This window comes from Lissotriton helveticus, chromosome 6 (assembly GCF_964261635.1).
Source record: "Lissotriton helveticus chromosome 6, aLisHel1.1, whole genome shotgun sequence".
Classification (NCBI taxonomy): Eukaryota; Metazoa; Chordata; class Amphibia; order Caudata; family Salamandridae; genus Lissotriton; species Lissotriton helveticus.
In genome coordinates this window covers 14,926,338-14,950,831 of record NC_136067.1, presented here as the reverse complement: position 1 = coordinate 14,950,831, position 24,494 = coordinate 14,926,338, and the positions used below count along the sequence as shown (strand labels likewise).

The window sequence follows — 24,494 nt, the reverse complement described above, 5'->3', positions numbered from 1 at the left end:
GCCTGGAGACTATGTAATCCTTCCCTACAAGAGTTTACTTTCTACTCTCCTCCTCACCAGACCCAATCCAGAATTGATTATATCTTCACATCACACAATATTTCCCAATCTTTGTTATCCGCTGACATAGGCCCCATACTTATTTCAGATTATGCTCCGGTTTCCATCCAGCTTGATATTATTCCCCACTCTGACCATCCCAGAATATGGCGTTTCAATAACTCCCTGCATTTAGACCCTCTTTTTATTACTTATTTATTTATTTATTCAAAGTTTTATATAGCGCGAACAAGATCCTTACAGATATCAGAGCGCTTCACAAAGACAGGGAAGGGGCAACAGAGTAAACAGAGATAATGGGAACAGTATAATAATCAGTGACAAGGTAATAACATGGATGATAAAAACAAACATAAAACCAATCCATATATGATCAGGTAGGTAACATGGTAACATGGTAATAACATGGTAATAACATGGTAAGTAACATGGTAATAACATGGATGAAAAAACAAACATAAAACCACTCCATATATGATCAGGTAAGGGAGTAGTATATAGCAGCACAGGTCATTGATCCCACTACCATGGCGTACAGGTGGATCAGTAAACCAACGTGTATCATATCTTGGTCGGTAGTAATAGAGTAGCGTAATAGTGCCCCCAACAAGTCGAGGATAGGCAGAGCAGCGATACAAGCAATGCAGAGTCTCTGACCCAACATCTGTAGCGATCAGGAGATCTAGGACATTGTTTTCACCTCTTTCTTGAAGAGTGCAGTGGAGGTGATTAGCCTTGTTTCAGGAGGGAGCGCATTCCAGATCCTGGGTGCCATTCCTGAGAAGGAGCGTTTGTAAGTTATCGCTTTCCGAAATCTACGAGGTTTCAGGAGTAGATTTTTAGTACTCCTATTGGATCTCGACCCTCCTGATATAGACAGCTTTTGAGCGAGGTAGTAGGGTGCCTTGTGGTGCACGGCCGCGTGTGTCATAGTTGCAATTTTTAGCTGTATTCTGGCTTCAAAAGGCAGCCATTTTAGAGACTTTAGGTCTGGGGATATGTGCGAGTGCTTTCTTGAGCCAGTAATGAGTCTCGCGGCAGCGTTCAGGGAGGCTCTTAAGGGTGCTGTTGTGGATAGCGGGAGACCGCTGAGGGTCGCAATTCCGTAGTCTATTCGAGGGATGACTAGAGCTTGTACAGCAGTTTGGAAGTCTTTGGCAGGGAGGAAGGGTTTAATTTTCCTCAGCGTGTTAATTTGGAAATTAGCTGCTTTTGTGGCTTTGCTGACGTGCTGCTGCATGTCGAGCTTGGCGTCGAGTGTGATGCCTAGGGATTTCGCCGAGTCCACGATGGTAGGTTGGACATTGAGTGCTGTTAGGTTGTTGAGCCAGGTTTGGGTGGTGGAGATTTTCGCCGGAGGTGAGATGAGTAGGAACTCAGTTTTTAGAGCATTTAGTTTGAGGTGATTATCGGCCAGCCAGGATTGGGTGTTAATAAGCGTGGAATTCAGCTGTTTGATATCTTCCGGGGACTGTAACTTTAGGTAGAGTTGCGTGTCATCAGCGTACATATGGAATTGAACATTGGATGCTTGAAGCAAGGTGGTGAGGGGTTCCATAACGAGGTTGAACAGTGTAGGAGAGAGGGTGGATCCTTGTGGAACCCCAAGATCTGCAGGCACCGGTGTAGATAGTACATTGTCGATCTTGAACCTCTGAGACCGGTTGTGAAGGAAAGACGAAAACCATTTGAGAACAGTTCCCGATAGCCCCATCCTAGTACTTAGCAGCTCCAACAAGTTCTCATGTTTGACCGTGTCAAATGCTGACGAGAGATCAAGAAGGATGAGGAGGCAGGACTCATTACGATCCAGAATTTGGAGGGCGTCATCAATTATGTGTGTCATAGCTGTTTCCGTGCTATGTTTCGCTCTGAAACCTGATTGATGAGGGTTGAGGAGGGCAAATTTATCAATGTGTTTTGTTAGTTGGAGTTGGACACATTTCTCCAACAGTTTGGCCAGGGTGGGGATATTGGTGATGGGTCGATAATTGTTTAGGTCAGACGGATCAGCTGTAGGTTTTTTGAGTATAGGCGTGACTTGCCCCACCTTAAGGGAGTCTGGAATGTGTCCTTGTCGCAACGAGCTGTTAATGATCTTGGTCCAGAGAGGGAGGAGCAAGGGGGTAAAGTCTTTTACCGCATTAGCAGGTAGAGGGTCTGTGAGGTGATTAGAGGGCTTCAAAGTGCAGAGCAGTTTGTGTATAGCTTCTTCCGAGTAGGTGTCGAAGTACTGCCAAGATGCCTTGTTTTTAGGTTGAGTGTCAGCCATTCTGGTGTAGTTGGAGTATCGATTTACATCCATTATGAGGTCATTTCTTATGTTGTCAGTCTTATGTTTAAAGAAAGCAGAGAAGGCTTCACAGTGTGGAGTGTCATTTGTTGTGCTATTTGCTTGTGTGGGTTGTGCCTTTGTTTGGGTCTTGATTAACTCGAACAGTTTTCTTGGCCTATTCTTCGCTTGGTCCAGCTGGCGGCTGAAGAAGTCCGACTTTGTGCGCTTTATTTTCCTAAAGTAGGCATTTCTCTTGTTCTTGAGCTTTTTGAGATGCAGTGCTGAAGGGTCCGATCTCCAGGTGCGCTCTGCCATTCGCATATTACGCCTTTCGTCATTGAGACTGCCATCATACCATGGGTTAGAGATTTTGGTGGAGACTCTCTTCAGTTGCAGAGGGGCGACTTCATTGACTATTGTATTCATAGAGTCAAGGTAGTGGTCAGTCAGTGATTGAACATCTGAGGCACCTGAAGGGGGAAGGAGGAGGTTGCCGATGTGGGGAGGTAGGGTGGAGGGGTTAAGATTCTTCAAATCCCTTTTCCATGTTTTGGATTTGATTGGTTGAGTAGGGTTAGGTTTAACTTTTTCGTTGATAAAGAAGGTGATAATGTGGTGATCTGACCAATCGCAGGGTAGAATCGCTTCCAATTGAATAGCGTTCTCTTTGGCAATGATGAGATCGAGTATCGCGCCTTTGTCGTGTGTTGGTTTATCGCATAATTGGGTGAGGTCAAGCGCATTGAGGAAAGTTTTTAGACTATTCACTGCAGTGTCTTTCTGATCGTTCCAGTGGAGATTGAAGTCACCCAGGTAGACTTGAGTGGTCTGCCGACCGGCGTTGGAAGTGATCAGGTCCATGACTTGTTGGGTGAATATGAGATTGTCACCAGGCGGGTGATAAATGAGATGTAAAGTACATACTTGTTTGCCCTCACTGATGATGTCTAGGCAGAGGAGTCCACAGGAGGAAAGGGAGGGGGAGGTGACTTGAGTAACGGAGATGTTGCTCTTAACAATGCATGCAATTCCCCCGCCCGTCTTGCCAGGAGGCCTGTCCAACCTAATGATGTGATAATTGGGGGGGACTAGTATGTCCATAATCGGGGTGGAGGCTTCAGTGAGCCACGTTTCCGTTAGAAAGGCTAGGTCTAGCTCCCTATTTGAGACAAGATCCGCGATGTCGGAGGAATGTCTCTGGGCCGATCTGCAGTTTAGTAGGATGCATTTGAGTTTGGGACAGAGAAGGGTGGACGAGCTTTCTAGTGTGAGGGGAACTTTCCTGAGGTTGTTAGGGACGGAGCCTCTGTTGTTGAGTGTTGGGAGCCTCAGAGCGTTTGTGGGAATTGTGGGTATGGGGATGTGTGAATTGGAAAAACCTTTTACCGGACCTGGGCCATAAGAGTGTAGGAGAGAGCAAAGGTCGAGGTCAGACAAGGGGCTGAGAACACGACGGGGGCGGTGGGAGTTATTGCGAACGGGGATAGTGGACCATTGCTGGAGTCGTCGGGGGCGAGTGTATGTAGGAAGGGTGCGTCGTTTGTAGGGTAATGGGATGGTGGGAGGTAGACTGGGCTGTGAGGAGAGAAGGTCTTTGATTGCGTGGATGTCTTTTTTGATTTGTAAAATTTCCTCCTTGACTTGTTGGAGTGTGGATAAGGTCAAGTCAGGAGGGTTGTTGAGGTGTTCCGCGGTGCTAATGGGTGGGATGGTATTCAAGGTGTGGACGTGTTTGTGGGCGAGGGGTGTGAGTGGTGAAGGTGAGGCAGGCGGTGGGTGGGAAGCATAGATAGTGACTTCAGTGGGAGACGATACAGGTGAGTAGAAGAGTGAGTGAAGGTTGAAGACAGTGGGGGAGACAGGAGGGTAGTGAGGGCTCAGAATAGGAGGTGGGAGAGAGGGGGGTGCTAGGGTAAGGGAGGAGGTATGTTCTGTATCTTGAGTTGGGAGGGGGATAATGTTATGAGTGGGAGTGGGGAGGGAGCGGGGAAGGGAGAGGAGTCTGCCGTGGGGGGGATGGGGTTGTTGGGTGGATAAACTCCGCGTGATGGTGTGTGCAGATGTAGGCGTGTTGTGGGTGGGAGTTGTTGTGTCGGGTGTGAGAGACACGTGGGTGGGAGTGGAGAGAGAGATGGGGAGGGAAAGGTGTCTGTCGAGGGGGGGATGAGAGGGGGTGGATAAACTTTGGGCGATGGCTTGTTCAAATGGTGGAGTGTTGTGGATGGGGGATGATCTGTCCGAGGGGAGATGGATGGAGGGGGTGTAGGTGGGGATAAGAAGTGTCGTGTTGGAGGGGCTACTAGTATGTGCGGCGGGGATATTCGTGACTGTCCTTGGGGAGTGGCGTGCGTTAACAGCAGGTGTGCCATTTACTGGGGTGCTGCGGGTAGAGGTGTAGTAGGTGGTGGCTGCGAGGTCAGGGGGGATAGTGCTGGCGGACTTCTGGGTTCGGGTCCGCAGCTTGGAGAGGTGCTCTTTGAACTTGGGGAACAGGTTGTCTAGTAGTTCCAGGTTCTTGTCCGTGGCTTGGATCAGGACAATCCCGGTATTATAGATTGTAATGGTAGACCTGCCAGGGAAGAGGTGGGAAGGTGTGATGGTGAGAGTTGAGCCATGGGCTGTTTTCTTGGTGATGGAGACTGTGAGTAGAGATAGGAAAGTTTTTCTCCATTGGGCTCTGCGTGAGGTGTGGAAGATGAAATCAGTGTTCAGGGCTCCATTGCCCGATGAGAAGTAGGTGTCGGCAAAGGGTGTTTCCGGGTGCGCCCTCAAGAAGTTGTGTTTGAAACGTTTAGTGGCATTTTTGGAGAGAGGGGTGGAGGGGTAGTTAATTCTAAAAGTGTGCTTGCCGTTGAGCTCCATTTTAGAGAGGCTGTGGTGTTAGGTGTCTGAACTAGGGCGATAGTACACGCTGTCAGCCGCTAGTTACAAGGCCAAGGAGGACACTTGTGAGTGAGCATAGATATAGGGGGTGGAGGTCAGTGTGATCCCCGAACAGCCAGTGCGTGGGAGCATCTTATCAGATGTATCCTATATACAAGGTAGCAGTCAACTTACACCGTGTGACCAGCTATGCGAGGTAAGGCCTATTAGGTGGAGGCTTAGTTACATATCAGAGTGTACATGGTAGCAGCAATGTAGTCTAGGCTTAGAAAGTGGCTGGGCGCAGTTTGCCTACCAGAGAGAGTTGGATGAGGTCTTAATAATCAGTGCAATATCGTGACGTAGCTTACAATGAAAACCCAATAAGAAAATAAGTAAATGTGGAAGCGGACAGTGAATGATGGGGATAGAGGTGAGATATGTGCAGCTAGTCGCATATAAAATACAGGCTAGAATAGAGCTAAACTACTAAATAGTTACTAAGTCCCCTAAATGTGCATACATATTGCAGTAATAACAATATGGCACTACAATAAAAATACAATAAAATACAGGCTAGAATAGGGCTAAACTACTAATGAGTTACTAAGTCCCATAAGTGTGCATATATATAGCAGCAATAACAATATGACACTAGAATATACGATGGCAGTGTGAAAGCAATGCATAAAGTGTCGTGATCCAGTAATAAGACAATAAGATAAAATACTTAAAAATAAAATTGGAGCCTGCGGTAAAAGGCAATGACTAGTCCGTGATGGCCGCTGAGTAGAGAGAGAGGTCAGTCTTAAATGGCCGCCATGTAGGGGGACTGGAGACGCTATTCCTTTATTTGTTGTTATTGCCTGTGAGCAGAGTGGAGAGGTTCCAGGTTCCGTTTGAAGCAAGCCCAGTTAGTTCCAAGCTGGGTGTGAGGTAGCGTTCGTTGTGTCACAGGTGAAGGAAAGGAGGTTACGGGGACAGTGCCAAATACGATTAGAAATAGCCTGAGGAGACCAGATCTTAATACATAAGGTGCAAAAGAATGATTAGCCACGATGGTGGTCCGAGGGGGGAGACTGTGTCAAAATGGCCACCACATATGGGGAGAAGAGACATTAGTCCACTATTTATTTCCATGCTTTGTGAACAGTGAGATCAGACATTTAGTCCTCTTTCTATTTCCATGCTTGTGAGCAGTGAGATAAGTTTCGTTTCTCCCTCTGTGGGGGAGACTCATCCCGATGGACTCTCGTGGGCACAGTAGGTGATTTATGGCCTTAGGTTCTTGTTTTTTTTCGACCCCCGCCATTTTGTACAAGTAACAGCAAAGTTCAGAGCCAAAGAAAATGTACATAAATACCTTCTCTTGTAGTTAAGGACTGTGTCCGCTGCACGCTAATGTGCTCACCAGTGACTGCAAACTATTTCCATGCCGGCGTCAGCTGCTCCTCTCAGCCCTCCAGTCCGTTGGTGTTCCTTTACTGCGGGGCGGGTGGGAGAGTTCCTTTACTGCGGGGAGGGGGGTGCTGTCCTCATCCCGGTGTGCAATCGGTGGCTTCTGGGGGGGGGGGGGGCGTCCGTTGCTTCGGCGGCTACGGCGGCTTCTGGGTGGGGGGAGGGGGTCCGTTGCAATCGGCGGCTTCTGGGTGGAGGGGGGTCCGTTGTTTCAGCTCATGCGTGGAGGCGGGGTCCGGTGTTCGTCCCGCGGTGCTCCCCTGCTGCGCCTGTTGTCCGTTGTACCCCTGTAGCGGCCAGCATCTGCCAATTTAGAGAAGGGGGGGGGGATGGGTCCGGTGCTCGGTGCTCGGTCCACCTTGGTCCCGGTGCAGCTGGGCTGATCTCCGCCGTGACTCCTGTGGAGCCGCTCCGGTGTTAGCAGGCAAGCCTCTGCGGGCAGGCGCCCTCCCGCAGGCAGCACAGGGCTCACCGATCCAAGAGAGCTCCCTGATGTAGGCGGCTCCTGCGGTGCGCAGCTCTTCAGAGTGGTCCGGTGTAGAACGGGCGCCTTCCTTCGACCTCAGGGCGATCTCGGACTCCAGCACCTCCAGAGACCAGCTTAAGCGCCTCCAATGTCCAGCGCCAACGTCCAGCTTCAGCGTCTCCAAGGTCCAGCGCCAGAGCAGTAGCCGTCCTCTCAGCAGCCGATCTCGAGGCAGCTAGGCAGCTCGTGTGATGTCCAACGCCCGGGCAGCAGCCGTCCCCAGACCAGGTAATATCACTACTTTCATCCAGTTACTTGCTCCAGTTACTCTTTGTTGGGTCCTCGAAGATGCGGGTGCTAACGGGGATTAAGTCCAGAATTGGAACCCCACGCACTCGGAGCTCTGACCAGGAGCTCCCACCCGGTGGCCATCTTGGTTTTTCTACCACCCGGTAGTTCTTTCACTTCCTTCCTTAACAAATGTTTTCTCTTTAATGACAATGACACCCTACCATTTCATACAATATGGGATGCATTCAAGTCCTCTGCACATGATTTTATCATTCGGTATACCTCTAATAAGCGAAAGTGAGCTAGAGTATCGAACTTGGAACTTCTCTCTAGGATAAAAAAATTAGAACACGCCTATTATACTTCCAGTTCAAAACAATGCTTATCTGATCTGATTAAAACTAAGATGCAATATAACAAAAGATACAAACTCTTTATTTCTCTTGAAAACCAGCGTTAAATTTTATGGAGGACAAAATAAATCTGGTAAATTATTAGCTAATCTTAGGACCAAACAGAATAAGCTCCATATAGAATCTATTACAACAGATGCTACCATTTCCAAATATAAAGACACTGATATTCTCCAAGAATTTGTTAAATTTTATGAACAACTGTATACGCCTGAACGAACCCCCACAGATGATGACATTTCCCTTTTCCTATCTTCAATTCAAAAAAGTTCAGTCCCGTCAACACAGTTGGAACTCCTAGAGTCTGATTTGCTTAACACACTTAAAACCCTTAAAAAAGATGGCTTTACTGTTGAATTCTTTATGCATTTGGCTCAAATCATTATACCTAAACTATATTCTTTATTTTCCTCTTTTCTTGCATCTGGCAGTTCTTCAGGCACTTTTTTGGAAGCTCTAATCTGTCTTATCCCTAAAGAAGGTAAAGATTTACGTTACTGTAAAAACTATCGACCCATCTCTCTAGTTATTATAGATACCAAAATGTTCTCTAAAGCATTAGCTCTTCGATTAGAATCTGTTCTCCCTCAACTCCTAGGTAAGGAACAAACAGGCTTTGTCAAGGGCCGTTCTATTACTGATAACACTCGTCTGTTTCTTTATATTATCTCCAAGTCATCTAGCCTTTCAAAACCCCTTGCTGCAATTGCCCTTGATGCTGAAAAGGCTTTTGATAGAGTACAATGGCCTTTTATTTTCCAGACACTAAAATGGTTCAGTTTTGGACCGAAAATTATTTCCTTGATTTCCTTACTCTATTCAAATCCTAAAGCTGCAATCTTTGCTGCTTTCCCCTTACTTTCCTCTTCATAGAGGTGTACGACAAGGCTGTCCTCTTTCCCCTTTTCTTTTTAATTTAGCCTTGGAACAATCTTTATCCAAAATAAGGCAAAATCATTCTATTATGGGTTTCACCTCAACCTCTTTACAAATTAAATTGGCAGCTTATGCTGATGATATTGCATTGTTTCTCTCGCACCCTCAAGATTCTCTCCCGGCCTTTTTAAGTGAAGTTCAATCATACTCCTCAGTCTCGGGCTATAGATTAAATAATGACAAGTGTGAAATCCTACCCCTAACTAAATATACTTTTAAAGAAGTTTTCTCTATCTCTAATTTCACTTGGAATTGGTGCACTCCCTCTATTAAAACATCATCTCCTCTTAATTTTAATAAATGTATTGAAAAGCGCAAATCCCTCACATCTAAATGGCATCCTCTGTATCTGTCATGGTGGGGTCGTCTTGATACCATTAAAATTATGTTATCACCTATAGTCCTCTTTCTTATTTGAAATATTCCACTACCCATTTCAACAAAATGGTTTCACAAAATTAACTCCATTCTCATCTCTTTTCTTTGGCAGAATAAAAAAATCTAGAATGTCCATTTTAAAGTTATTGCGTCCACAATCTGAAGGTGGTGTTCACTTTTCCGACTTTCCCAAATATCCTAAAGCCTTTTTATTACGACATATCTCCAAATGGCTTTCTGAAACCTCTCCTGGCTCGCCTCTTTGGGCCGACTTGGAAAGTTCTTTCCTTTCCCCACTTACCTTACAAGAATATTTATCCTTCACGTGGAAACCACAATCATTATGTACGCCAATTCTTCTAATTTAAATTTCTAATTTAAAACATTTATAAAGCGCAGCGTGCACCGTACGGTTTCTTGGCGCTAGTATGGGAGTCGGCAACAGAGGCAAAGTCAACCTGTCGAGAAAAAAAAGGAAGATTACACGGGGAAGGCCTGTTTGAAAAGAAACGTTTTAAGATCTTTCCGAAAAGAGAGATAGTGGGTGGCAAAGCGAAGGTGATCAGGAAGGGAGTTCCAAAATGTAGGGGCTAAGGTAGAAAAGTTGGTTCCGCCCCATTTTTTCCGTTTGAAACGTGGGATTTGGAGGAGAGATTTGGAGGAAGAGCGGAGCTCTCTGGTGGGAACATATTCTTTTATTAGCGAGGAAATAAAGGCCGGGGCAGTGCCTTGGCGGGCCTGGAAGACCATGCAGCCGGTCTTGAAGAGGGAGCGTTCCTTGACGGGAAGCCAATGAAGCTCCCTAAGGAGCGGTGTAGAGTGATGATATCACGGAAGACCAAAAACCAGCCGGGCCGCCTGGTTCTGGACCATCTGGAGCCTCCTCATGCTGTATGCCGGAATGCCGTTGTAAAGGGCATTGGCATAATCCAGCCGCGATATCACCAGTGCGGCCATGATCTGCTTGAGTGCCTGAGGGGAAAAAAAACGGGAGACAGTGCGGATGGTGCGGAGAGTGAGGAAGCAGGAGGAAACTACAGAACTGATTTGTGAATGAAGGGTGAGCTGGTTGTTCACTTTAACACCCAGTGTTTTGACCGAAGTTGAGGGGGTGGGGGGGGGACCAAGAATGGGGGGCCAAAAGAGAGAATTCCAGGGACTGGAAGAACCACCGGTGAGAACCAACTCGGTTTTATCCGGGTTCAATTTGAGATGGTTGTGGTTCATCCAATCCCTGATAAATGTCATAGAAGACTGAAAGTTAGAAACAGAGAGGGAAGAAGAGGACAGATCAAAGATGAGCTGGAGGTCATCGGCGTAATTGTACACGGTGACCTCCAGCTGCTGAAGAGCAAAAAAAATAAAATAAAAAATACTCTTGTAAAACTCTAAACAACCTCCTTCACTGTGAACCACATGATCTAGTCACATTTCTCAACTCCACCATATGGCACAATAATTTCATATGCATTAAGAACAAACCTGTTTATTGGAAAACTTGGAGAGATAGAGGTATACATTGGGTACATCAATTTTTTGAGAATGACACTTTCCTCACCTTTGCTAAGGCATCCTCCCTTTTTCACCCGCCTACCTCATTTGTACATACATTTTTACTTTTACGCTCAGCTATATTAGGCTCTTACTCACATTTTACCTCCTTGTCTGCCCCTTCTCCCCTACCAGACCACCCTTGGTTGCGCATCCTCTGTAATTCACATAAGGCGTCCACCCTACACACCTGTTTAATAATTCCATTTGCAACAAGTGCCAAAACAAAAATTTAGCTTTCTTGGGAAACTGAATTAGACGCACACTGGCCCATTTCGGTCTGGGATAAGATTTGGGTGAAGCTTAGGAAGTCCTCTAGAGCAGCTAGTGCTATACAAACACTTTTCTTTATCTAGAATAGGCTACTATTAACCCCAGTCTCCTTACATAGAATACATTCTGATATTCCGGACAAATGTTGGTCTTGCTCATCTCCACAAGCTGATCTCCCTCACTTACTTTTTTCACGTCCACATGTTATGGAATTTTGGAAATCTGTATGGTCCCAAATTAACACTATTTTTGGTACTTTTTGCCATATGTATCAAGCAAAATTGCATTTGCAAACGGCGAAATTCGCAGAATTTCGGCGTTTGCGAATGCAATTTTGCCAAATGGTATGTATTTAGGCAAAATAAGGAATCGCAAAATTTGCGATTCCTTATTTTGCGATTGCATTTAAGGAATTGCAAATTTTGCAAATCCTTAAATGCAATGTAAGAAGCACCAAAAAAGTGCAATTTGGCCTTAAGGAATCGCAAATTGCCACCAACTTCAAGTTGGTGGTAATTTGCGATTTCCTTGAAAAATGCACTTTTTTAGCATTTTTCAAAGTGCAATGTGAAGCACATACATGCCCTTAGGGCGTGTATGTGTGCCACGTGTGCACCCATGCTTATTTCAGGGGTGCAACAGGGTGTCCTTTTGACACACCTTCACCCTTGAAATTGCATTCTCAATTTGTGATTCGCTAATTGCTAATCGCAAATTGAGAATGTCTTCCCAGTCATTCCTATGGGCCTGTAGGCCCATAGGAATGAATGGAGAGGTATTCCTTAATTGCAATTTGGAATTCGCAATTAAGGAATATGTAGGATTCGCAAAATTAATTGCAAATCCTACATACATAGCATTTTGCGATACTCACATAGCGATTCGCAAAAAATCGCTCTTTGAGAATCGCAAAATGACTTTTTGATACATATGGCCCTAACTTTCCTTTATCTTTTGCCTATTTCTATGTAGCCTCTCGACTAATTGGAACACAATACACTCACAAACGAAAATAGTTGATCTATTATTGGCTACTGCCTTTAGCAAATTACAAAAAACTGGAAGGATACTTCTAAACTCTTGTACTTAGCTTGGTGGTAATTCTGTTTGTCACAACCACAGACTTGACACGACATTTGTATATCCTTTATCTCTTAAACATAAAAGATTACTTTTGTGGTCTCCGATTACACAATTTCTTGATACTAATGCTAAAAAATCTCACGTTCCGTTACCAAGTGCTCAAGAGGTTGCTCAACCCCCTTGATTTTTTGTGACCATTATGCTATATATGTATCTCATTCTAATTTTACCCCAGTAATGCGCTATTTGAGTTTTATCCCGTTCTCACTCTTTTTATACTCTTTTTTTTATTTTTTTTTCCAGTAATAATTATTTATTTTCTTGTAAGAATACTTGCCTATATGCTATTATTGATACATTTCATATTGGATTGCAATGTTTTGTTATACAATGTTATATCTTGTTATATTTACAATAAACTGATTTTTTGAAAATTAAATTAGGCGAAAATATTATAAAGTGCAGTCGAGATTCACCATCCAAGCACTAGTGCTGGCCAAACGCACCATCGCACTACACTGGCGTTCCCCACTCCCCCGCCCACTGAAGCCTGGAGGGGGGTACTGCATAAATGGGGTGTGGCAGAGGAGGCTGCACTACACTCCGAGGAGGTCTGGCAACCCAAACGTAGACCTATCACCCCACAGTGGGCTGATGTCATCTTCCGCTCTAGACAACTGGGTGGGGGAGGGGACATGCCTCTAGGTAGCCTCGAGAACCCGTCCACCCCCACGCCGGGGCACCCTAGCGTCGTTGGAACACAGGCACATCAACCTCCCTCATAGCCCTGCTGCAAACGACACTCTACTAGCTTGCTGCTATGCTCCACCCCTCTCCCTTTGTCCCCCCTTTCTTTTGTGGCCCCCACGTTTACGATGTCTGAGACATTACATAACATAACATGTGTATTTGTAAAGCGCATGTTCACCCGAAGGTATCTTGCCGCTTAATAACAGGTGTTTTATTGTTACCCAACTCAATGGTACTCATTTTATCGACCTCAGATGGATGAAAGGCTGAGTGGACCAGCCGGGATTTGAACATGTGACCATGAGGTCGAACACAGGCCTCTGAAGTGGACGCATTATTATTATTATTATTATTATAATTACATTTATTGAGCGCGCAGCTACCCGGAGGTTTCCCGGCGGTAGAGCAAACGGAAGATGAGCCAGTGTAAAAACCATGGGCATGGCAGTTACATGTTAAAAAGCCAGGTCTTGATACCTTTACGGAATGTCATATAGCAGACTTCCGAGCGCAAAAATTGGGGCATAGAGTTCCATAAGGAAGGAGCCTGTAAGGCGAACGAGCGTCCACCCATTTTGGCTCGCTTGACCCGTGGAATTTGAAACTTGTTTTGAGTAGAAGATCTTAAGGTACGGGAGGGAACATACTGCTGGACCAAGGAAGATAGATATTTCGGGGCTTTATCCATTTTAATATGGTGCATCATGCAGAGGGCTTTGAATTTGATACGGCTCTCAATTCGTAGCCAATGCAGTTTGCGCAGATGGGTAGAGGCCGAAGACCTAGCAGGTAAGTTACATATCAGGCGCACAGCCATGTTCTGGACCACCTGAAATTTCTTTAATACCTCCTTACAGGCGCCCAGAAGTAGTATGTTCCCGTAGTCCATCCGTGAGATGACAAGGGCTTGGACCACGGTTCTCGGGGTATCCACTGGAAGCATCCATGTGATTTTTCTAAGCCACCTGATGATGGTGGTACAGGTGGCAGAGACCTTTACAACATGTTGCTTCAGTGACAACTGGTTGTCAAGCAGAACCCCTAGATTACGGGCTGAATCTGAAGGGGTAGGTAACGGGCCCATCTGTGGTGGCCAATGTTGTGGGCCCCACAAAGATGTATTGGGACCGAATAGGAGCAGCTCCGTTTTGTCCCCATTGAGTTTTAGTTTATGTCTCTGCATCCAGTTGGAGATCTGTTCCAAGCCAGACTCCAAGGAAGATGTAGGCGATTGATTTTTGGTAGAAAGTGAGTAGACGATTTGAGTGTCGTCAGCATAGGAATATATTGTGAGACCCGCTTGCTCTGCCAAGAAAGCAAGCGGTCTCACAAAGATTGAAGAAGAGGGGACTAAGAATCGACCCTTGGGGAACACCGTGAGGGGAAGAATAGATAGAAGAAACAGAAGTAGAGGAAAAGACTTGAAAAGTGCGATTAGAGAGAAAACTAGCAATCCAGTCCAGGGCTGTGCCATCAATCCCCACGGATTGCAAGGTGGACAATAGGATGGAGTGGGAGACGGTGTCAAATGCGGCACTCAAATCAAGTAAGATGAGTGCCACAGTCTCCCCATTGTCCACCTGTTTCCTGATGGTCTCAGACACACCAAGAAGCGTAGTCTCCGTGGAAAAGCCAGCCCTGAACCCAGACTGAGAGCAGTGAAGGAGGTGAGAAGATTCTACATAAGAGGTGATAAGAGAGTTCACATGTTTTTCAAGAATTTTAGAATAACAGGGAAGGAGAGAAATAGGACGAAAGTTAGAAGGGTTATTAGAATCTGCATTGGCCTTCTTTAGCAATGGAACCACCATCGCGTGTTTCCATTCATTGGGGACTGTAGCCTCCTCCAGTGAGGCATTCAGCATGTCTAAAATGATCTGAAGCAGGTCTGGGTCCAAGGTGCCCATTATTTGAGGGGGCAGAGGGTCAAGAGGTGAGCCCGATTTTATTTCAGGTAAATATTTACGGAGGAGCGGGAGAGATATCGACTCCCAAGAATGAATTGGGGAGGTAGTATGAATACCATCATCAGCAACAGTGCAGCAGGGGGTAGGAAGTACGGGCTCAGGGATAGTAGGAACATTGGGAGTGGCGTCCAGGATAGCATAGATTTTGTCGATTTTATCCAAAAAGAATTCAGCCAGAACATTGCATTGGAAGTATCCAAAGAAGGGTCTTTTGGTGCAGAGGACATGCCAGAAAGATCTTTTACTAATTTAAACAGAGCCTTAGGTCTATTTTGGGCCTTAAGTATGGTGCTGTTTGCATGATTAGCTCTGGCAGTGTCACAGGCCGAGTGGTAAGCCTGGAGGGCAGCCTTATAGTTTGATTTCTTAAGTGTGCAATAGTCAGAACGCCATATGCGCTCCAGTTTCTTGCAACGGGATTTTTCCTGACGCAAAGAGTCATTAAACCAAGGGGCTGGTGGATGATGGAGCTGTGACTTATTCCTCTCGGTGGGAAGACACGAATCTAAGGCTGTATTTAGCCAGGAATTGACCACAGATAACTCCTTGGTAGAGATAATAGGAAACGTTGGTTTGGAGTTGTCGAGGCAGAAATTTAGTTTGTTTATATCCAAACGTTTCCAATTCCTACTAGCTTTATGAGGGTGAGAGCTAGAGGAATTATTGTGAGCTGGTAACCTAATAGAAAAGTTGACAATAAAGTGGTCAGACCAAATGACAGGAGAAGAGGATTGGTGAGTGATGCAGTCAAGGTTTGAGATTATGGGATCCAATAAATTACCGGCTTTATGGGTGGGGCCGGAGTTGTGTAGGTGAAGGTCCAGGGCAGCTAAGTCCTGGAGTAAGCGCATACTAATGGGACAGGATGTGAGATTAAAATGAATATTTAGGTCACCTACTACTAAAAAGTTAGTGGCTTGTAGAATAAGAGGGGCAATGAGCTCGGGAAAGGACGAAGCCCATGTATTGGCCGAACCCGGGGGGCGGTAAATCAGGGTTCCAGTCAAAGTATAATGCAGGGTGAGAGAAAGTTTAAAAAGGCCAGCCTCGCAATTTGGGAAATCTAAGTCCTCCCATTTACAAGAAAACTCTCTTTTAAAAATTATCGCTATACCTCCACCCTCCTTGAGCACACGATTTCTCCCCAGATAGGTGTAGTTATTAGGACGAGCCATAGCAATGTCAGGACCAGAGCTATTGCTAAGCCATGTTTCTGTCACAAACATGGCAGCAGGATTTGCCGAATCGAGAAGATCAAAAATATCTCTTTTATGTTTTGCCAGAGATCGGCAGTTTATGCTGATAAAATCCATAGAAGAAATTGATGTAGGCATATTAGAGGGGGCACAATTTGTGGCATGGGTAGTGGTCCAGAAGGAAGAGGACAGGGAGTCTGTGACCGCCGGGATAGAATCAAGAGTGAGGGCACAAGCACGACATTTTAAAGGAGTATCTTGGCAATTAAAGATTGGAGCCAAGGTGCAGGAGGAGGTCTGTAAGGCCAGTAAGTCAGAGCGGGAGTATGTTCTGTGGTCAGGGGCAGATAGAGTAGCCCCTGGTCCCGTCCTGGCACGGACGGGCGCAGACGGGCAGGACTCTGGCTTGACTCCGGCGCGATGACGGCGCGCCCGCTGAGCGCGTCCGCTGCGCGGAGTCATAGCCGTTTATTTTTATAGTCTTTCTTCTCGCCCCAAGGGAGGAAGCCCTGCCCAAGATGGCTGCCGCACTAGCTCTGCCCTAACCCCAGGTCGAACAGCCCCAAGATCGGCCGCACCCTCTGAGGGAGGTAGCTCTGGGTGTGGTGAGTAAAGAGAAGATCAGGGTTACTTTTTTCAATTTTAAAAATGTCTTGACCCAAAATCGGAAAAGACAATCAGCGTCGCGTTAAATCCGCGCGCTGGGTGCAGGGGGGGAAAGGACACAGGGGGAAGTGCAATCAAGGTACAAAAGTTTTAAAACAGCTCTAGCAAAGGAGTTAAAAGAAATGTAACTGCCCGGCTCAAGCCTCAGGCACCGAATGCTGGAATCTCGCGCCTGGAGTCCTTCTACTATTTTTATAGTCTTTCCTCTCGCCCCAAGGGAGGAAGCCCTGCCCAAGATGGCTGCCGCACTAGCTCTGCCCTAACCCCAGGTCGAACAGCCCCAAGATCGGCCGGACCCTCTGAGGGAGGTAGCGCTGGGTGTGGTGAGTAAAGAGAAGATCAGGGTTACTTTTTCAATGTAAAAAATTTCTTGACCCAAAATCGGAAAAGACAATCAGCGTCGCGTTAAATCCGCGCGCTGGGTGCAGGGGGGGGAAAGGACACAGGGGGAAGTGCAATCAAGGTACAAAAGTTTTAAAACAGCTCTAGCAAAGGAGTTAAAAGAAATGTAACTGCCCGGCTCAAGCCTCAGGCACCGAATGCTGGAATCTCGCGCCTGGAGTCCTTCTACTATTTTTATAGTCTTTCCTCTCGCCCCAAGGGAGGAAGCCCTGCCCAAGATGGCTGCCGCACTAGCTCTGCCCTAACCCCAGGTCGAACAGCCCCAAGATCGGCCGGACCCTCGGAGGGAGGTAGCGCTGGGTGTGGTGAGTAACCCTGGGCGTAGTTCGCGGAGCCGCACTCCGCGGAGCTACGCAAAGACGCACTTGCACTCCGCGACCTACGCGTAGCTCCGCGGACATGCGTAGTTGCTTGCTAGACCCGTTCGCGCGCCGTTTTTTGTCTTCGGGAGCGCGGTGCGCGTGTTCGGGGCGCTGCCTGCATGCTCGGGATGGCTAGCGCGCTAAGTTACCCAAGAGGTTTGTCCCGTCCGCTTGCGTTCCCTTATTTCCTGTTCCGGGTCACAAGTAACGTGTTCGGGTTGTGCAAGACATGTTCGGGAACTCATCTTCTCGTTCGCACTACAAAAGTGCGTGATCGCGCTAAATATCGCACGAACCTACATGGTGGCAAACGCGACCGGGAAAAAACGAACGCAGAACCAAGGTAAGCCATTGCCGCGCACGCGATAATGTTATTCAGCGTGCGAGAACTACGCTACGCACCGGATCGCGGAGTAATCGACAGCTACGCGTTCTCCGCGGAACGCGGAGTTGCCGAAACTCCGCAAGCTCCGCGAACGGAGCGTAGTTCTTCGCCCAGGGTTAGTGGTGAGTAAAGAGAAGATCAGGGTTACTTTTTCAATTTTAAAAATGTCTTGACCCAAAATCGGAAAAGACAATCAGCGTCGCGTTAAATCCGCGCGCTGGGTGCAGGGGGGGAAAGGACACAGGGGGAAGTGCAATCAAGGTACAAAAGTTTTAAAACAGCTCTAGCAAAGGAGTTAAAAGAAATGTAACTGCCCGGCTCAAGCCTCAGGCACCGAATGCTGGAATCTCTGTCTAGTCCACTGAGCCACCAGACCCGGATACACCCACTGCCAGGCCCTGACATCAGCAACCTACCACAGTGGAACTCTACACACGAAGTCGCTCCCCATAGGCATAGCCAACGTAAAATCAGAATACGCATGCTTGATTGACACTTCAACTCCTGATGTTATGCCATACTGTGGAACTTTGCTCTAGGGCCTGGAAGATTTGTTAATTTGTTAAATGCTAATAAAAACGATTTAAAAAGCATTTCAACGCGTCATCTCCTATTGTAATAAAGCAGTCTCCCGAATTGTAAACTGAGTCTCAAAGTTTCATCTTCCCACAGTAAACTGAATATCAAGATGCAGCGCCCCCTGCAGTAGAATCATGTCAGTGCTGTATTTGCCCCAATAATAAACGTAGCCTTCGTCTTCACTGATAAAAAAAAAATCTAACTCTAAGATGCCATCTGTCTCTGAAGTCAACTCAAGGATTCATCGCCACACAGTGCACTGCCTCTCCCTGTAGTTAAACCCTGTTTACGTTTTCATCTCCACACCCACCCTACCCCCTCCCTCACCCTCTTACCACACCCAGGCTCTGCTCTTAAATACTCTCACCCCTTAGGGGTGGATGTGGTACACAGAAGACCTCTGAGACGCCAAACAACACTGTAACAGCAAGAAAGGAAATGGAGTGCCAGACACACCACCACCGAAAGAACGACCTACGAGGCTGCACTCAGACGCTATCACCAGCAAATTATACACACCAAATAACAAACACTAGTGGATCGTATCGAAGGAAGCTCCAACGGTTGCAACGTGATCTCAGTCATCAAGGAATTCATCTTGCCCTCAGCCACTGTCAACAGCATTGCTGCCAACGAACAACTCTGCAACAACCTATCCAACTTCTTCCACAGCAAAATCGCAAACATCTACAGCAACTTCGCACACCAACCCAACCCCAAAGAACTCATTGCTAACCTACCCACCACCAACCAAGACGGCCACCTGGGCCCAATGGACAGCCCTCACCAGAAATGACACAATGGCAATCATGGGGACCATCCACTCAGGGGCCCCAATGGACCCGTGCCACCACCACCTCTACAAACTAGGAACATCACCTAACGGCACCACACTGACCCACATCGTTAACACCTCCATCATGTCCGCCACTGTCCTGGATGAATGGAAACTTGCAGAAATCAACAACCTCCTCAAGAAGCCCAAAGCTGCCCCAAATCAACTGAGCAACTTCTGACCCGTCTCCCTGCTCCTCTATCCAGCAAACACAACTGAGAAGGCCATCAACAAGCAACTCGAAACCCACCTCGAACTTCACCATCTTCTAGACAACACACACTCAGGATTCAGAAAGAGCCACACCACCAAAACAGCATCGCGGCCACCGACAACATCAAAACATCCTGGACCGAGGAGAAACAGCGGCCCTCATCCTGCTCGACCTCTCTGCTGCCTTCAACACCGATGAAACCCAAGTCCTCACTCACCTCACTGCCCCCGAGTCCCTCACCTCACTGCCCCCGAGTCCCTCACCTCACTGCCCCCGAGTCCCTCACCTCACTGCCCCCCACCCCCCTTTTCCCCTCCCTTGCCCTCACTCACCTCCTCCCGGACGCTCTCCTCCTCCTCCTCCTCGCCCCGGGGCACCGAGGCGCTGCTGCTCTCACTGGCCGCCGAGGCCGGGGGTGACATGGCGTCGGGGCAGAGGCCCCCCCGGACCGTCGTCTCCCCAAATCCGGGTGACCCCGGGCATCCTCCGGCGGGTGGTGCAGGGGGGGCTCCAGCTCCACCAGGAAGGGAGGGGGGCAGAGCCCAAGACCCTCAGAGATGGAGGGGTCGAGGAGAGGGCTCCTGGGGAGGCTGAGGGCCACAGGTGACCCGGAGGCAGCAGGCGGAGGCAGGGTAGAGGCTGACACCGGGGCAAGTCAGGCTGGGGGGCTAAAATAACAGGAGGCCAGGGGGGGCTAAGGGGCCCTCAGGAGGTCAAGAGAGGCTGGGGGGCTTTCAGGAGGTCAAGAGAGGCTGGGGGGGGCTCTCAGGAGGTCAAGAGAGGCTAGGGGGGGAGGGGCTCTCAGGAGGTCAAGAGAGGCTAGTGGGGGGTCTCAGGAGGTCAAGAGAGGCTAGGGGGGCTCTCAGGAGGTCAAGAGAGGCTAGGGGGGCTCTCAGGAGGTCGAGAGGCCGGGCGGGGGCTCTCAGGAGGTCAAGAAAGGCTGGGGGGCTCCTAGGAGGTCAAGAGAGGCTAGTGGGGGGCTCTCAGGAGGTCAAGAGAGTCTAGGGGGCTCTCTGGAGGTCAAGAGAGGCGGGGGGGGGGCTCCCAGGAGGTCAAGAGAGGCTGGGGGGGGCTCCCAGGAGGTCCAAAGATGCTAGTGGGGGGGGCTCTCAGGAGGTCAAGAGAGGCTGGGAGGGGGGTCTCCCAGGAGGTCAAGAGAGGTGTGGATGAAATGAGGCCAAGGAATGCAAGGAAGCATGTCAGGAGGTCATGGGAAGCTGAGAACCTGTCAGGAGGTCATGGGAAGCTGAGAACCTGTCAGGAGGTCATGGGAAGCTGAGAACCTGTCAGGAGGTCATGGGAAGCTGAGAACCTGTCAGGAGGTCATGGGAAGCTGAGAACCTGTCAGGAGGTCATGGGAAGCTGAGAACCTGTCAGGAGGTCACGGGAAGCTGAGAACCTGTCAGGGGGTCGTGGGAAGCTGGGAACCTGTCAGGAGGTCATGGGAAGCTGAGAACCTGTCAGGAGGTCATGGGAAGCTGAGAACCTGTCAGGAGGTCATGGGAAGCTGAGAACCTGTCAGGAGGTCATGGGAAGCTGAGAACCTGTCAGGAGGTCATGGGAAGCTGAGAACCTGTCAGGAGGTCACGGGAAGCTGAGAACCTGTCAGGAGGTCACGGGAAGCTGAGAACCTGTCAGGAGGTCATGGGAAGCTGAGAACCTGTCAGGGGGTCGTGGGAAGCTGGGAACCTGTCAGGAGGTCATGGGAAGCTGAGAACCTGTCAGGAGGTCATGGGAAGCTGAGAACCTGTCAGGAGGTCACGGGAAGCTGGGAACCTGTCAGGAGGTCACGGGAAGCTGGGAACCGGTCAGGAGGTCATGGGAAGCTGAGAACCTGTCAGGAGGTCATGGGAAGCTGAGAACCTGTCAGGAGGTCATGGGAAGCTGAGAACCTGTCAGGAGGTCACGGGAAGCTGGGAACCTGTCAGGAGGTCACGGGAAGCTGGGAACCGGTCAGGAGGTCATGGGAAGCTGGGAACCGGTCAGGAGGTCATGGAAAGCTGGGAACCTGTCAGGAGGTCATGGGAAGCTGAGAACCTGTCAGGAGGTCATGGGAAGCTGAGAACCTGTCAGGAGGTCATGGGAAGCTGGGAACCGGTCAGGAGGTCACGTGAGGCGATGGCGAAGGAGTCTAGGCAGGCAGGTTGGAGATGCTGGCAGGAGGTGCTGGGGTTTGGGAAGAGGCTCGAGTTGCTGACAGGGGGCTCAGGTTCCCAAGGGGGCCGGACATGCTGACTGGACGTTGTGGAATGGAGATCAGGCTGACCTCGCTGACAGGGGGGGCCGGGGGCAGAGAGAGGCTGTGGCTTCTGACTGGGTATTGGAATGAGGGGCAAGGGTGGAAAGGTTGACAGATGGTTGAGAAGGGGCTGAAGTTGCTGGTGGAGGCGAGGCGGTGGATGCTCAGTTCAGGCTGAGCTCAGGAAGCTGACAGAAAGATGCCTGGTCTGCTGAGTTCCTCTGATACCCTCAGACGTGACTGGGGATGCTGCCGGATACTGGGTAATGCTGACAGACAGCTGCGGATGTGCTGAGCTCCAGATGTACCCACAGGATGCTGAGGCTTCTGTCGGAGGCTGGGGGATGCTGCGCACCTTTGGTACCCACAGGAGGATGCTATGCTGGCAGATGCTGCGCTCCAGTGGTACCCACAGGAGGCTGATTTCTGAGGCTGCTGCCGGAGTCTGTGGGGTGCTCCGCTTCAGTGGTACCCACAGGATGCCGAGGCTGCTGCCGGAGTCTGTGGGATGCTGCGCTCCAGTGGTACCCACAGGTCGCTGATGTCAGATGCTGCGCTCCAGTGGTACCCACAGGTCGCTGATGTCAGATGCTGCGCTCCAGTGGTACCCACAGGTCGCTGGTGTCTGCGGCTCCTGACAGATGCTGGCAGATGCTGCGCTCCAGTGGTACCCACAGGATGATGCCGGGGGATGCTGCGCTCCAGTGGTACCCACAGGATGATGCCGGGGGATGCTGCGCTCCAGTGGTACCCACAGGATGCTGATGTCTGAGGCTCCTGACGGATGCTGCGCTCCAGAGGCACGCACGGAAGGCTGGGGCCTGGGGATGCTGTCGGATGCTGCAGATGCCGCCAGGGGTTGCTAAGGCGATGGTACCCACAGCCCGTCGGCGGATGCTGTGCGCTGCTCTCAGGGATGCTGCGGTCCGGGGTACGCCCAGGTGCGTCTCTGGGGCTGCCCAGGGTGTGGGGTGAAGGTGGCAGCAAGGCTCCCAGGTGCACGGGGGCCCGAGGCTGCTGGAGCTGGTGGCGGCTGTAAACAAAGGCGAAGCAGCAGAGGGGGAGGCGGGAAATAAAAGGGGTGAAAGCAACGGAGGCGAAGAGAGAGAAAAGGGGAGACGGGAGGGAGCGGGCAAGGCAGGGGGCACTGGGGGGGCAGGGGTTAAGGGGAACCCCAGGGGGGAGCAATGCAGGTGCGACAGGGAGGGAAAGCAGGGGTCCGTGGGGAGGGGAGGGGCAGGTCTGTGATGAGGAGGAGGGGCAGGTGGAGCCGACAGAAGAGGAGGAGAGAGGAGGGGGCGGAGGAGAGAGAGGGGGGCGGAGGAAAGAGTGGGAGGAGGAAAAGAGGAGGAGAGAGGAGCGAGGAAGGGAGGCGGAGGAAAGGAGAAGGGGTAGGAGAGGAGAGAGGAGAGAGGAGGAGGAGAGGAGGAGAGAAGAAGAGGAGAGAGGAGAGAGGAGAGAGGAGGGAGGCGGAGGAAAGGAGAAGGAGGAGGAGGAGGAAAGGAGAGAGGAGAGAGGAGGAGAGAGAGAGGAGAGAGGAGGGAGGAGAGAGGAGGAGAGAGAGAGGAGGAGGAGAGAGGAGAGAGAGGGAGGAGGAGGAGAGAGGAGATAGGAAGGAGAAAGAGGGAGGAGGAGAGAGGAGAGAGGAGCGAGGAGCGAGGAAGGGAGGCGGAGGAAAGGAGGAGGAAAGGAGAGAGGAGATAGGAGGGAGGAGGGAGGCGGAGGAAAGGAGAAGGAGGAGGAGGAGGAGGAGGAAAGGAGAGAGGAGAGAGGAGGAGAGAGAGAGGAGAGAGGAGGGAGGAGGAGGAGAGAGGAGAGAGGAGGAGAGAGGAGAGAGGAGGAGGAGAGAGGAGAGAGGAGGGAGGCGGAGGAAAGGAGAAGGAGGAGGAGGAGGAAAGGAGAGAGGAGAGAGGAGGAGAGAGAGAGGAGGAGGAGAGAGAGAGGAGGAGGAGAGAGGAGGGAGGAGGAGGAGAGGGAGGGAGGAGGAGGAGGAAAGGAGGAGGAGGAGGAAAGGAGAGAGGAGAGAGGAGGAGAGAGAGGAGAGAGGAGGGAGGAGGAGGAGAGAGGAGAGAGGAGGAGAGAGGAGAGAGGAGGAGGAGAGAGGAGAGAGGAGGAGAGAGAGAGGAGAGAGGAGGGAGGAGGAGGAGAGAGGAGAGAGGAGGAGAGAGGAGAGAGGAGGAGGAGAGAGGAGAGAGGAGGGAGGCGGAGGAAAGGAGAAGGAGGAGGAGGAGGAAAGGAGAGAGGAGAGAGGAGGAGAAAGAGGGAGGAGGAGAGAGAGAGGAGGAGGAGAGAGGAGGGAGGAGGAGGAGAGGGAGGGAGGAGGAGGAGGAAAGGAGGAGGAGGAGGAAAGGAGAGAGGGAGAGGAGGAGAGAGAGAGGAGGAGGAGAGAGAGGAGGAGGAGAGAGAGAGGAGGAGGAGAGAGAGGAGGAGGAGAGAGGAGGAGGAGAGAGGAAGAGGGAGAGGGAGGGAGGAGGAGGAGAGAGGAGAGAGGAGGAGGAGAGAGGAGGAGAGAGAGAGGAGGAGGAGAGAGGAGAGAGGAGGAGGAGAGAGGAGAGAGGAGGAGGAGAGAGGAGAGAGGAGGGAGGAGGGAGGCGGAGGAAAGGAGAAGGAGGAGGAGGAGGAAAGGAGAGAGGAGAGAGGAGGAGAGAGAGAGGAGGAGGAGAGAGAGGGAGGAGGAGAGAGGAGGGAGGAGGAGGAGAGGGAGGGAGGAGGAGGAGGAAAGGAGGAGGAGGAGGAAAGGAGAGAGGAGAGAGGAGGAGAGAGAGAGGAGGAGGAGAGAGAGGAGGGAGGAGAGAGGAGGAGGAGAGAGGAAGAGGAGAGAGGAGGGGAGGCGGAGGAAAGGAGAAGGAGGAG

General features: G+C 49.8%; 1 protein-coding gene across 3 annotated transcripts in view; it reads right to left on the bottom strand.

The window, feature by feature from the left end:
• The window catches only part of TMEM151B (transmembrane protein 151B), a 483,665-nt gene that overhangs the window by 60,266 nt on the left and 398,905 nt on the right, over positions 1 to 24,494 (bottom strand). Inside the window, exon 2 of one of the 3 annotated variants that reach the window (XM_078647292.1) lies at positions 9,441 to 9,597. The exons of 1 other annotated variant lie outside the window; for it this stretch is intronic. Coding sequence is in view for 1 of the 2 variants with exons in the window: in XM_078647291.1 (XP_078503417.1) it covers positions 19,735 to 19,824 (90 nt within the window). In the remaining variant the exon portion in view is untranslated. Of the gene's footprint in view, positions 1 to 9,440; positions 9,598 to 19,734; positions 20,053 to 24,494 lie in introns of those variants that run through there. One more of the 3 variants, XM_078647291.1, reaches the window with a different exon arrangement.